The sequence below is a fragment of the Carassius carassius genome, chromosome 47, assembly GCF_963082965.1.
Source record: "Carassius carassius chromosome 47, fCarCar2.1, whole genome shotgun sequence".
NCBI lineage: Eukaryota > Metazoa > Chordata > Actinopteri > Cypriniformes > Cyprinidae > Carassius > Carassius carassius.
In genome coordinates this window covers 13,486,410-13,500,675 of record NC_081801.1, presented here as the reverse complement: position 1 = coordinate 13,500,675, position 14,266 = coordinate 13,486,410, and the positions used below count along the sequence as shown (strand labels likewise).

Below are 14,266 nucleotides of genomic sequence, written 5' to 3'. Positions count from 1 at the left end.
AAGTTAATGAATAAAAAGTAACAGAGTGACAACAATCTGAAAATCGATACCTTTAAATGCTAATTAGAGTGTACCAAAATGGCTTGTGTTTTTGCAGGCCATTCATTAACATCATTTCATTAATGGACTGGTCATCTCACTTGATTTAGAACAATGGTGAAACGAGTAGGAAGTTTTGTTTGAGTCAGCGTCTGATTTATAACTGCTATGTGTGTGAAAGGATCTGTGTGTTAATTATAACGGCATGTAGTGTATTGTCAAATGATAAGTGTGAATTAAGCCTAGTGTAGCTCCAGCAGGGAAATGATGAGCTCATTGATGGTCAGTGTTGGCACAGAGGGCTTGTGGGCAGTGCAGCAGATGGATGTAGGTGTGATAAGAGCAGCAAAACACACTGACAAGCGTATCAGATGCTGCTGTAATATTTGACATTCTTCGGCTTTCTAAGACTTTAAGACTAAGGCTTTCTTGTGTGAAACACAAAAGAAGGTATTTGGTAACTAAACAGCTTCGGTTTCCTTTGACTTCCATTGTATGGACAGAAAATACAAATGGACGTCAATGGGAACCCAAACTCTTTTGTAATCAACATTCTTTAAGATATCTTCTGTTGTGTTCAGCAGAAGTAAGATGTTCAAACAGGTTTGGCACGACATCAGGATGTGAAAATGATTTTAGAGCTTTCGTTTTTGTGTGAACTATTCATTCAGTATAAGCCTTTTTCATTTGTTTTGTTGTGACTGTGATCGTTTTCAACAAAAATCGAATTAATATATGTTAGGTTAAGTTTAAAATTAAACATATGTTTATATGTCTGTCTATAAATAGTCGCATTTTCTCTAAAAATAAACAAGGTTAACTATTTTCATTAGCAGAGAGGAAAATGGGGGCTTTGGAGCTATTTTTGTGGTTTAGAAGGGTACTGTTACACTTTGTTATAACAAGAGTAATTTCCTGTCCACCCCCTCAAATCCACGTCACACTCAGTCCATTAAAACATATTATTCTCTGATCACCATGAATGACTGAAACAATACACGCACGCTCTTAATTGTCCTGAAATATGAAATATTAACTTTCCTCTCATTTTTGTCGGTAACATGAACTCATTTCCACATCACACAGATCAGGTTTACAAAGATGACAAAGTGAAAAATGTTTCTTCAAACCAGAAAGAATCAGGCAACGTGGCCTTCCAAGAAATTTAACGTGCTCTGAAGGTGTAAAAGCAATGACAAGTGAGTTTCCATTCTTAGTTTTCATCACTAAATGGTGGAGGGTTACTTTTGGTTTTAGGATAAATAAAAAATGTCACTTCCTTTTCAATCATTTAACTTCATTTGGAGAGAGGTTAAATGTTACGACTTCTTCTGTTGGGTTCAAATCGGTGTTGTGCTTGAGAACAACCATCATTTTGCATCTCTTGCAATGTGCAAATTTTGTTACTAAGATACTGCAGCTCCGTTGCCATGGGTGCCGAGATGCAGAGATGGTCAAGTATCAGCTTATAGTATAAACCCCCAAATAAAAAAAGAATATATGTAGAGAAGACACGAAGACAGGGATACTACAAGTGAAACGTATTGTCCACTTCTTTACCAAAATTAAATTTTGATCACGAAGTTAACAATTCTGTAGTCACAAAGTTTATTGCCCTCAATATAGAGTACAAATTAGAATGGGTTTTGTTTTTGTGCCATACACAACATAAGCCAAGAAGACCAGCCATCTGAGCTGAATTTAGATTTTTCCTGGAAAGCGACTATTTCATCATGTTCGGGATTCAATGTGAGCTTTCATTTCTTCGAAAATGACCAAAGTTCAATGCATATTAAAAAATGTTCATGTGAACAGATTATGAGCATTACACATTTTCTCCAAGAAATCCCATCCCCCATCTTTCTGATTTCACCAGATGGCCGTGCCACCCACGTAATAAACAAAAAAGTCCAGTGGGAGCTCAAGGGTTAGGGTGACAGTTCCCTCTCTGCAGAGATCTGTCTCCCAGGGGCCAGGTCCACATCATCCAGCAAAACTTTTCATCAATATTGATACCTTATGTTCTGAATGACATCTAATGTTGTGGCTGTCCAACAGTCTGTCCCCTCTATCCTTGTTCCTGTCATCCAGCCTCCTAAAGGCTTTGTTATTTGATCAATAATTGCCATAATTGCAGAGGCTGGACCTAAAAAGAAGGAAAAGACAGTATAATGGCAGATACTACATGGGATGTAAAATATAACAAACAGGAAGTGTGACTCAGGCTTATTTAACCCCGGGACAAAAACTGACACATTACCTCTGGACGAGATGAATGGAAAAGATGCCAGAACCAAAATACAAGCAGGCATCTGATGCCCCACAGTATTCTCAATTAATGTAACAACATATGCAATGGTGTTCTTTATAAGTTACTGAAGTGTTCCAAACACATATGGATCTGTCTGTCCTTGAGCAATGTATTTAGAATCTTATAGAAATCTGAAAGTGGTTTGAAATAAATGAGCACTGTTGCTGGGTGTTAAAAATAGCCTGAGCGACTAAGGAAAAAGAAAAAAGCAAGCATAGTTACAAGGTTGCAGTTTGAACAGGCTTCATCAACAGTAGGAGAGGAAGGAGGCAGATGTGTAGAATTCACATATGATCACTGTCCGATGTTTAAAACATCTATATACACACAAAATGTATGCATGCACTTCTCTACAGTCTTACAAATAAAAAAGCCTTAATAAACCAATTTTGGTTCCCAGTTTTTTTTGTGAACAGTTCCTAGAAGAATTGTTCATCAAAAAAAAAAAAAATATATATATATATATTCTTTGCTGAAATTTACTCACCCATAGGCCATCCGAGATTTGTTTGTTTCTTTATTGGAACAGATTTGGAAAAATTTAGCATTACATCATTTGCTCACCAATGGATCATCTGGAGTGAATGGGTGCCATCAGAATGAGAGTTCTGATAAAACAACAGCTGATAAAAACATCTCAATAACCCACACGAACAACATAGGAAATTCATCAAGTTTTAATCTCTGCCTCCGGCTAAAATATGAGTTCTCTATCTATGATTGCTTTCTGCAGTGAAATAGTTGTCTGAATCAGGAGATAAATATACACCGATCTAGCACCTTTTATAAATGAAAAAAGTTTGAAAAAGTTCTAAACAAATGGATTTTGACAACAGGGGATGGACTTTTTCACTTGAGGAGGAGTTATCATGAATTATGGACCGATATATTGTAACAGTTTAAACCTTAATTGTGAACTTGTTTTTTTAAAAAACATGCAGCTTTTCACAAGACATTAATTACTGGACTGGAGTAATTTGGATTACTTGTGGATTATTGTGACAAATATTCATTTTTTGGGTGATTTATTTATATTTTAACATTGATTTTTTTTTTTAATCTTAAGAACCTTTTTTTATTCTTCAGTATAAAAAAACTTCAATGCAATGGAACGATTTCATGGATGTTAGGATGTAAGGTAAAAGTGTATGAGACCAAATAAGCTCTTAACTACAGCAAAATGCATTCATGTCAATAAGGTAGGTCATGTGATGTCATAGATGAATTATCAACGAATATAGGGATAAAAATAGAACACTTTGGCCACAAAGGGCTCAGCATATAAGATCCCACTTTATCACAATATATGGTTTACAAGTGGTATGAATCATAAACAAAGTTAGTTGAGCTTGAGCTTCAGATGACAATTACTATCCTCAGTCTTGTCCTGCTCAGGTATTTTAAAAGAAGTGTTGCTAAGCAACAGATTATTACTGTTCTTTAAGGTAAAAGAGTGAGGACCTTGATTCTTTTGGTTTTAAAATAAACATGAACATAAAGGAGAAACTATAAAACCAGACAAGTGTCCTTCAAACTGTTCATTCACTGATTTCTCCTTATCTTCCCCTTCTTCTCTCTCTCTCTCTCTCTCTCTCCAATAAAAACTATTTTCTGTTTTGTTTCATTATTCACATGTAAGTTTACTAAGAATAGAAAAGAGGAAGAGAAAGGAAATAAAAAACTGAACATAACTTACTGAATTTTCAAATGTGAAGTGATTTTCTGGAGAGTTTTAAACTCCTATGCGATCATTTTGATTTTTTAATCATCAGTAGACTGATAATATTTATAATATCAACTCCAATTGAAATGTTTAACCAGATGACTTAATTTTTGGGGCCCTGCCGTTATAAATATAGTATATAGTATAAATATAAAATAATGAATAAATAATAGCAGGCTAATATAGCAGACTATTAATAAAATCAACGGTAATACATTTGAAACAAATATAAGCCTATTTGAATGATTTTTTATTCATAAAATTAGACGTATTATATGCAATGTCATGTTAAGTATTGGAAAAACTTAGTTTTGATATGTTTGTCAGTAGGGGGCGATCTTACAATGTTAACCCTGTTACCATAATTTCCAATAGTAAACAAATTATATTTAAAAATGTGGTAATTTTAAAAACATTAGAATTGAAGTCGAGCGTGACCTCTTTTTTCTATTTAAATAGAACAATCTATAACAATATAGCTTGTTCAAACTTAAAACACATAATATTTAAAATAGCACAGTGTATCACTTTATCAAACAGCGAACCTGTTCGATAGAATGATCCCCCACCGCCTATATTCGTGATCCGACCGTCGCTTGGTTTAAATAGTTTGCTGTAAAATCATATTTCACCGATCATATTGCGTGGGGAAAAAGGGATTGAAGTCGTGGGATAAAACACTTATTTTTTAATCGTGGTTATTGTTTGTTTCTATTTTTATTGCATGGGTGGAATGATGTAATTGCTGATTGTGAGTTATCATCCTCCTACTAATTGTTTTGATGAAGAAGCAATAACCACAGGCGCATCTACACTTTTCAATTAGCATATCACTGAAATTAATTGAAATGAGATCTTACTCCTTATCTCGTCACCAAATATCAGCATTTCCCTGAAGTCAAGCAGTAAAATTCTGTTACAGTAGCTCGCGGCAAGATGCACCTGCTCTGAGCGCGCAACAGGGTGGGAGGGAGTTTGGACCGTCTAAATTTGTCCAAATCTGGCTTTGCGCGTTGAAAGGGATCCCATATTTATCCTACGTCACTATCACAGCAGCAAAATGCAGAGAAAGTTGGATATCTATTTATGCACGCCCCCTCCCATCATTTCTTCAGGCGCGCTCTCTATATAAACTATCTGGAGGCAATGTTTCCATCAGAAGCTTCATGCGAAGGCGAGAGAGAAATCCATAGCATACCAAGGGTAAAATTTAAGAGACGATAGAGGATATATAAGCAAAGAGAGAAAAAATGTTTTTTCTCAATTACTAAGTAGTTTTTTAAAGACATTATCCAAAACTTAGAAGAAGTGGTGTCTGCCCGAAATGATGGCTGAGTAGCTTTAACCGCAGACAGTTTTTACCCAGATTATTCGTCTTTTCCAACGATTCTTTGGACACGAGAAAATGTATCGGTCCACTAAAGGAGCATCAAAGGCTCGGAGGGATCAAATCAACGCAGAAATTCGCAACCTGAAAGATCTTCTGCCCATCTCCGATGCCGACAAAGCTCGTCTTTCCTATCTTCACATCATGTCCCTAGCCTGCATTTACACAAGAAAGTCCGTCTTTTTCTCTCAAGGTAGGGTTAACTTAACATGGTTTTCTAAAGAACTTAAGAACATAAAAAGGTGAATCAAGCTGTAAAATTATTTTTAAAAACATTATTCTTTACGAGCACAGAGCAGATTTGTCATATCTGAGGAAGCTCTGTCTCTGTCCAGAGTTCTGAAAGTAACTAGTCTCTGTCTATGGTGCTGATGTTGAGTTATGTGTGTGCATGTTGTGATTTATTTTTAATTTGTAATTTTTACTATGTACATATTATAGTACAGATCTTTATATTGAGATTTCCATGTTTTGTCTTTATCAGTGTCAGCAGGTCATGACGTGAGCGGGAGCATCCTGTCTTTGCCAGAACTCTCGGATCTGCTACACACACTACCAGGGTTTCTCCTAGTGCTGACGAGTGAAGGAAAACTCCTGCATCTATCGGACAATGTCGCAGAGCACCTTGGCCATTCCATGGTAAGAAACATTCATTTGAAAATAAATGGTTTATATCTACAACTTTTTAGTACTTGGTTAGCAATTGGTGCATGCTAAAAATAATTATTTGGGCTTTATATAGGTTGATCTGGTGGCTCAAAGTGACAGCGTGTATGATATTATAGACCCACCCGACCACTTCATCATGAGGGGTAACCTTGTGCCAATCACCACTCCTGACACAGGTAATTCACTCTGTTGGTTTGACACATTCTTTTAACATAAAGTATTTGAGATGTATTGTACATGATGTAAAAATAATTCCTTAATGTGTCACTCCTCTTTTTTTTCCAGACCGTCTCTTTCGCTGCCGCTTCAGCACTTCGAAGTTTGTACGGAGGCAGGGATCAGGGAACAAACTGATGTTGGTTCGGGCACGCTGTCTGCCATCTCCATACCACACATCCACCTACTGGACCTCCAATCCAGTGTGGGTGTGTTTTTGCTCCCCACTGGAGTCCAGCGTCCACCAGGTTTCATCAGCTAGGAATCCTCTCCCCACCCCTCCTGCGGAGCAGTCTTTCCTCCTGGCCTGTTTCCATTCTCAACACAGCCGGGACATGAGAATCCATGCTGCTCAGGACAGGTACAGTATGAGTCCTGTGAATGTCCCTGTTAGTATTTGATTATGTATTTGAGAGTGAGGGAATAATGTTGATTTGTTGTGTTTCTATCTCTCTGACAGTGTATCTGTATACCTTGGCTATGACATAGAGACTCTGCGCTCTCGCTCATGGTACAGTCTGATTCATCCTCGTGATCTGTCTCACGCCTCTGCACAACACTGCACCCTGTGTGAGTACATAACTTTTTATTCATTTTTTACAGTGAATGTGAAATATATCAAATATATCAAAAAGCTGGTATAGTAAATGTGGTTTATTAATTGGTCATTTTGTCCTTATTCAGTACATGAAGGTGGAGAGAGGCAGGTGGAGATGGTGGTCCAGGTTGAGGCAGCAGATCACTCCTGGGTCTGGCTTTATATTGTTCTTCAGCTGGAGACTGGAGAATATCCCATCAACAGCCACAACTACGTCATAAGGTATAAAGGCTACCGGCATTTACGTTTAATATACTATCAGATACAAATAATTATATTTACAATTTTAGTAACATTATCATTATTATATAATAATAATTTGATTGAAGTTTGTTTTACTGGATTTGTATCAATTTGTATTATAATTATTAATAACAATATTAATTATTATTATCAATAATAATAATAATAATAATAGTTATTATTATTATATAAATAATAGTGACACGTATCATTTTTTATGTTTTCATAAACTTTTAATAATGGTAATATTAAGTAGCCTATTATTAATACAAATAATAATTTGTTAATAATAAAATATATTATTATTGAAATATATTATTATTATATTATTATTGAAATTGAATATCATTTTAAAATGTTTTATAATATCTTAAATTTGGTATCATATTACATAAAAAAATGATTATTTATGATATTAGTATTTATTTTAAAAACTATATTAAACACATTTATAAAATAATTAACAACCTGTTGTTTCTCTACCCTTCCCTCAGTGAGTCTGAAGCCTGGTCGGTGCGTCAGCAGTTGTATTCCGAGCAGAACCAGCTGGCTCTCCTGTACCAGGAGGCACGCCAGAGCTCTGACCCCCTGTCCAGCCCAGACCAGGTCTTCACACCCAGCAGCAGTGGCCTGTCCTCCCAGTCCTTCGACTTCAGCTTCGCCACTTCTGGCCGGAGCTCCTCGGAAGAGCTCCCTAGTAGCTCTGGCCCAACCAGCATGGCACTCAACCCCCTTCAGGGCTTTTCTCAGGATGAAGAGAGCCATCCACAACTGCATGGCAGTCACCAGATATGGAGATCAGCCATGATCGTTTCTGCTGAACATCTGAGCAGCATTAATATCCCCAGTCTTTCTACAGTTCCGCAAACCCATATTGCCCTTCCGCCCCTTCCTCCATACAAAGCTCCTCCTAAGCGCCAAAACTCAGAGGAGTTTATTTGCACACCTCCTTACACCCCAAGACTCGGAGGGGGGAGTTTTATGTTTGGTGATGAGACCTTCAAATCAGACCAAAGCAATGTAGTCAAAATGAGGCAGTCTATAACCTCAGCACCCCTTTCCGCAAGCATCGGCCCCACTCAACACTGCCGCAAACGTCTATATGAAACACAACCACCTACTCCAGATAGCCCCGGCAGTGATGAATGCATTCTCATGGCGCTGCCGGAGATCAGAGGACCTCTGTACGTAGATGTCCCTCATTTCCCATCCCACAGTCCACCCGAAGGCCTCTTAACCCCCGAGGCCTCACCCACCAAAAAGCCCTGTTTGAGTTTCTTCCCTCGTGAAGACGATACCGAAAGAGAGCAAAGGGAGATCTCACTCCTGGCTCAGTATATTAGCAGTTTAGCTGAAGGTTTCTGTCACAGAAACCCACAAAACACATTGGCTCCCCCTCATCACGCATCATTTGAAGGCCCAAACTCCTCACTGGCTCACATTGATGTCTTTATGTTTGAGGAGAAAGCAGTCGATGGCATCCCTCTTCCAAATCTGCCATCCACCTCCCCCATACCTCCCTCGCCTTACTCATCAGAGCCGTCCTATCCCCAGCACTCCCCGAGCCGCAGCTCCCCTGTCCACGCGCAGGAGGAGGCGAGGACTCTGTATGGTGTACACCACCTCTGTAGCGTCCAGTCAACGCACCGTAATCGTATGGCCAGGGGTGGGCCGCAGGAAGCCGAGAGACCCGACGAGGATGTGGAGATGATGTCCTCCCCAGGGTCCACCGCAGCTCCAGCACTTCCTGCCCTCACTCCTGCTCTGCCTTGTTCCCAGTCCCTCCTAGAGGAGCTGGTCACTATGGAACCTGTGTTTGGGGCAGCTGCCCTGGTAACTCCTGCCGAGAGGCAACAAGATGAGTTGTATCAACTCCCTCATCAAGGCGGACAACAGATCTTCTACCAAGGTGAGAAACTATGGCATTTTTGTGATTTTAGCTTTTCAGTATCTCAAAGTTTTTGTGACTAAACTGTGCTTTTTCTCTCCTTTCCCACAGATGGAACCAGTGATCACATGTTTTAACATAAGTCTGTGACTTAATCAATGAAGTATGGCATATTGTCATCTTTTACTAAGCTATATTTCTGGGATAATGTGGTAGAGTCAAATCTAAGTCTGTTAAATATATATATATATTTATGTTTATATTTCAATATCATGAAGTCACATGAACATGCATCCTATTCATATTGGACTGTCACTTTGGGGAAAAGTACTTAAAGTAACAAAGGCAATTGCCACTTTGTATTCACTTATAGTGAAGACTGTGTTTTACTGAAAAAAATATGTTTATGAATCACAGCTGTATCTATCCATCGTAGAGTTTTACGGTCAAGTCGAGGATATATTTCTATCTACAATACTCTCTTTCTATTTGTTTTTCATTGTTTCAGTGCATGAAAACCATTGAAGATACTTCATAATAAACAATATTTCTTCATGTTTTGTTTTGTAAAGTTTACTGTCATTGATGGTTCCATGAAGAGCATTAGAAAACTTTAAATTGCACAAAAGGTTCTTTTCTTTGAGGAACCTAAAATGGGTCTTCTAAGCCATCGCTGTGAAAACCTTTATTTTTAAGAGTGCATTCGATGTACCATATTTTCTTGTTTCCACAAAGAATATCCTTGAATTTGATGCGCTCTTGTTTTCCAAATATGTATATGAGAGCCAATTAAATGCATCAAAGCGAGGTTCATCGGCGTGTGTTCATTGTTGCTGCCCCCTTCATTGTTCTAGTCTCTCTCTCCCTTTCATTCACTGCCTTTTCAGTGTGTCGCCATGGTTTCCTAGGACCGACTGACGCAGATGATGAGGTGCTTTCTATTTTTCCTGACGTATGCTCTTGACTCAGAGGCACAGTGGAGACAATCAGCCTCCTACACACACACACACATCTATGTCCACGAACGCATGCTGTACAGTGAATAGTCAGCCCACACTTTCCCATTATACCTGAAAGCTCACGATAATACCCTATATGGCCTTTCCTGCCTCTCAGTATCTGCTTCCATTTTTTTCTCTTGTTGCCGGGGAAGAGAGATCTTCCTTTCGCAATATCCACCTCCGGTGGCCCTAAATCACTGTTTGCTTATCAATTATCCAGTTATGCACCTTTCCGTTGAGTCCGGCATCCCATGCTGCGCTGACCCTCCCACACAGCACCATGGGCCAACTTACCGCCCTGTGTCCAGAAATGCCCCATGAGTTTCATCTGAATAAAACTCTCTCATGTCTTCTCTTCCTGTCCTTGTGAGAATGATGTGCTTTCAGCAATGAAGAGGAATAAAAATAGACTGGACTGAAAAGAGGAGGAAAAGAGGGAATGGGGAGTGCTTGGAAGGTGCACAAGGACTTTTAGGTGCTTATTCATCCTGCTTTCCTCCCACTCCTCCAATCAGTCAGCTGAATTTCTTTTCATCCTCCCTCTTTCACACATCTGTGCTTTCTCATTCATACTGTCCCGTTCATTAGGCCCCTCTCTCCTTATGACTCACCCATACCTCTTTAACTCATCTCTCCCTTCTCTACTCTATCGCTCTTCATCATCCTCCAGATACGTCCACACAAACAGCCCGTGCCCACTTAAATCATAATTGAAATGCAAAAATTAAGATGCTCTCATCTTGTTTGCTGGAAAGTATGATGAAAACAACCACCTACATTGTCTGCACTATTCATAGATGCACAAAACATTTCTATTCTGAAGCTCTAATGCCATGGTGCAACATCATAAGAACGATTTTCTAAGCAAATCAATTATATTGGCAGATATATAGCAAAGTAAACAAAACAAACCTTTGAAATAAGTATTATTTTGACAAACTGTCTTCATCCCAGGGCCTGGGACAATGTCCTTAGCTGTCCACCTCTCATGATGGCCTGCATTGGACCAACATGAAACTTTATTCAGTGTCTTTACGTTTGTTTTGTCAGTTTATATTGTAAAGACTGCTCAATGCTGACATTCAGTGGTCATTAATGCAAAATGCAAAAACTAAAATTAGTAATTTTTATCAAAATGATGTATTTTAACTGCAAACTAAATGTAATATTAAGGTAGGACACTTCATTGCATGTGTAGGACACTTTTAAATTTGCATTATTAAATATAATTTTACAGTAAAGTGAACCTTTTGCTTAAGTGTGTTAAGAAACACAGCCATGAAAGTATACTCACCTAAGTGGCCTTTAATGTCATTAAAAGGATAATTCACTGCCAAAAAAGGGTCATCAGTTTTATCATAATTAGTTTCAAACCTGTATATATACCTGTATATATATGCATGTATTTGTAATAATAATAAAAAAAAGATTTGCCTAAACAAATTATTTACCACCTATGTTTACCACATGTATGCGTGAAAATCCATCCACTAGATGGCAGTACTATGCAGTTCAGTCTTGAGCTCGTCACTGGTCCAGAATCGAGGAAGATTCCTTCGGGTCGATGATGCATTTTCAACATGGCGACGTGCATGTCGGGAATATAACAGTGAGGGTGAAATATTTCGTCCTTTTTTTTTTCTATTACCGAAAACTAAAGGCACCACTTAAGAAACGTCGGATACTTTGATTTAACTTAGCTTACATGCAGGTAAATTAAACATAAAAGGAATAATTTTACACAGGTACAGTGTATTTTACTATGTTTCACTGTGACCCTATCTTATTATTTGATGTTGCAGTGCTTCCTACAGATGAATAAAAAATGGCATTTCTTGGAAGCCTAAAACCAGTGCTGTTGTCTGTTTTGAATGGTAAGTCGCAACAGAATTTTGATTATTATCATATCAAATTAAATAAGTGAGATTAATGAAGCCACTTTCTGTTGTCATTTTGACAGCGTCGCACTCTGTACCTTTCTGGTCTGGACCGGTGTTCAGCAGGACCATGGCCACTCTCAATCAGATGCACCGTAAGGGCAGACCTCCTCCGCCTCGTCCAAAGATCAGTGCCACTTATGGGCATCCACAGCTCAAAGCAGTAGTGCTGAAGACCATGATCAGGAAACCCAAGAAGCCCAACTCTGCCAACCGCAAGTGTGCACGAGTCCGTCTGTCCAATGGTCAAGAAGCTGTGGCGTACATCCCTGGGGAAGGGCATAACCTCCAGGAGCACAATGTGGTGCTGATACAAGGAGGGAGAACACAGGACTTACCAGGGGTCAAAATCACTGTGGTCAGGGGCAAATATGACTGCGCACATGTCGTCAAGAAGAAACAGTAATTACTTGAACTGCGTTTAACTGCATAAATCTTCATGGCTGTAATAATTTGGATGTAAACAAATAAACGTGTTCTAAAATGTAAAGCATGGTGATCCGGTTCTAGTTCATACAGGTATTACAGTCCAACAGTGATCTGATCCTACATTTTTATTTTTACAGTTTGTTCAAGTAGTTTTTCTGGTTCTGGTTTGCAAAGTAGAATGTTATCTTTGTCCATCAACTCTCTTTGACAGAAGTAAAAGTTGGTTGTTGTCTCTGCTTTTGCTTTTACTATTACTATGACATGTTAAGTAACTAACTTGTTTGTACAAAATGTCATCTGCATGTCTGATATAACATGCTGTGCCAAACTGCTAAAAATGAAGAAAAAGAGCGTTCACACCAAGTTGTCTTCACAAGAAAGTGAAGAGTTCCTGCTTTAACCCACAGACTATTTCTTGTTTTTACATACAATTCTAGCTAAATTTATTGAGGTTTTTTGCTTTAAAAATTTTTTTAAAAATAAAAACATAAGATCCGTGGGTTTCTTGAGCAGAGCAGCACAGGTGAGTCAGACGATAGTCATTGGTTATCATAGCAGTGTCCCTTTTTTCTTTTAGGAATACCTCAGTGTTTTAGCACAGTGGAGGAGGTGATTACATTTGTGACTTGTGATCTTCACAGCTTCAGTTCAACATTCGGCCCTCAGAGCAGGACAGGATAGTTAAAATGAAATGAAAATTATTCTACTTAAAAAATGTAATTTGGATTATATATCATATATACACTTAGTTTGACTATGGTAGTTGGTTTCCCAATGCCCTTGGCCCTTTAAGGCACACCACTCATGGATGTGATGTTATTAGGGCACATGATTGTGTAAGGCACTTGCAGCCCATCATTTATGGACTCACTCAAAAAGGACAGTTCTGCTTGATGATCTCTGATCATTTTTGGGGAGCCATCTGGCAAAAGTTGTCCTCTCGGTATTGGCCAAGTGGAACCTGCATAAAAGATCAGAGGGGATTTGTAGGGATTTGCAAGTATGTAAAAGAAAAAAAAAGAAGAAAAAATCTAGTCAGTTGAGTAGGAAACACTAAATCTGATGAGGGTTTGCTCAGGAGCCAAAAGACTGATACTAGATATGCAGGGGTGTCAGGGAGGGTGTCCAGCGGGGTGTTTTTGTCTGAGCTCCCCTTAGATGTAGGAGGGGGTCTTTTTAAGACTACTAAAACATCATGTTTTAGTATAATTACATAAAATTTTTAGTAACATTTTATTATTTTTAAAATGTGGATGTCAATTTCTAACATTTGAAATCAAGTTTAAATTAAATGTGTATTTTCTTGCTCTACAGTGTAATATTCAGATAGATATCTATCTAGAACAGCAGCTATGCTAATTATGTCTCTATTTGTTTCTGTTTTACATCCCGTGGTAACTAGGATTTACACAAGCTCCAGTCTTGATCCAGAACACCTGAGAAGAGATGATGCCAACCCTGAAACAACATACAGAACTAACAAATATTACTACAAGTGTGATTGGTTCATATAATAATTGCTGTTAATAATGTTCATCGTCTGGTTGACTACGTCTTGTACTAATTTTTCTACTAAAAATCCTGTCATATTGCACATAAACTGACAGTCACCACTTATAAGCTACTACTAAATATTGTAGAAACTTAATTTTCTGTAAAGTTGCTTTTTAATGATTTGTATTGTAAAACGCGCTATAAAAATAAACTTGAATTGAATATATATTTTTTTCTTTGTATTTACTGTAAACTTAGCCTCATGTGCCAATATCGATTTGATTATTGGTTTGATTTAGATAATAGATTAAAACATCAAAAAAACATCTGG

General features: G+C 38.1%; 2 protein-coding genes across 2 annotated transcripts; both read left to right on the top strand.

The window, feature by feature from the left end:
* Window positions 1-5,245: 5,245 nt before the first annotated feature.
* On the top strand, window positions 5,246-9,629 carry LOC132130398 (neuronal PAS domain-containing protein 4B-like). Its single transcript, XM_059542104.1, has 8 exons — window positions 5,246-5,653; window positions 5,945-6,099; window positions 6,203-6,305; window positions 6,415-6,706; window positions 6,806-6,915; window positions 7,030-7,165; window positions 7,681-9,095; window positions 9,186-9,629. Exons 1-8 carry the CDS (start codon window positions 5,479-5,481, stop codon window positions 9,209-9,211), a joined length of 2,412 nt encoding a protein of 803 aa, XP_059398087.1. The 5' UTR covers window positions 5,246-5,478; the 3' UTR covers window positions 9,212-9,629.
* Window positions 9,630-11,624: 1,995 nt separating this feature from the next.
* LOC132130145 (small ribosomal subunit protein uS12m-like) lies at window positions 11,625-12,502 on the top strand. Its single transcript, XM_059541813.1, has 3 exons — window positions 11,625-11,786; window positions 11,878-11,949; window positions 12,036-12,502. Exons 2-3 carry the CDS (start codon window positions 11,901-11,903, stop codon window positions 12,416-12,418), a joined length of 432 nt encoding a protein of 143 aa, XP_059397796.1. The 5' UTR covers window positions 11,625-11,786; window positions 11,878-11,900; the 3' UTR covers window positions 12,419-12,502.
* Window positions 12,503-14,266: the final 1,764 nt, after the last annotated feature.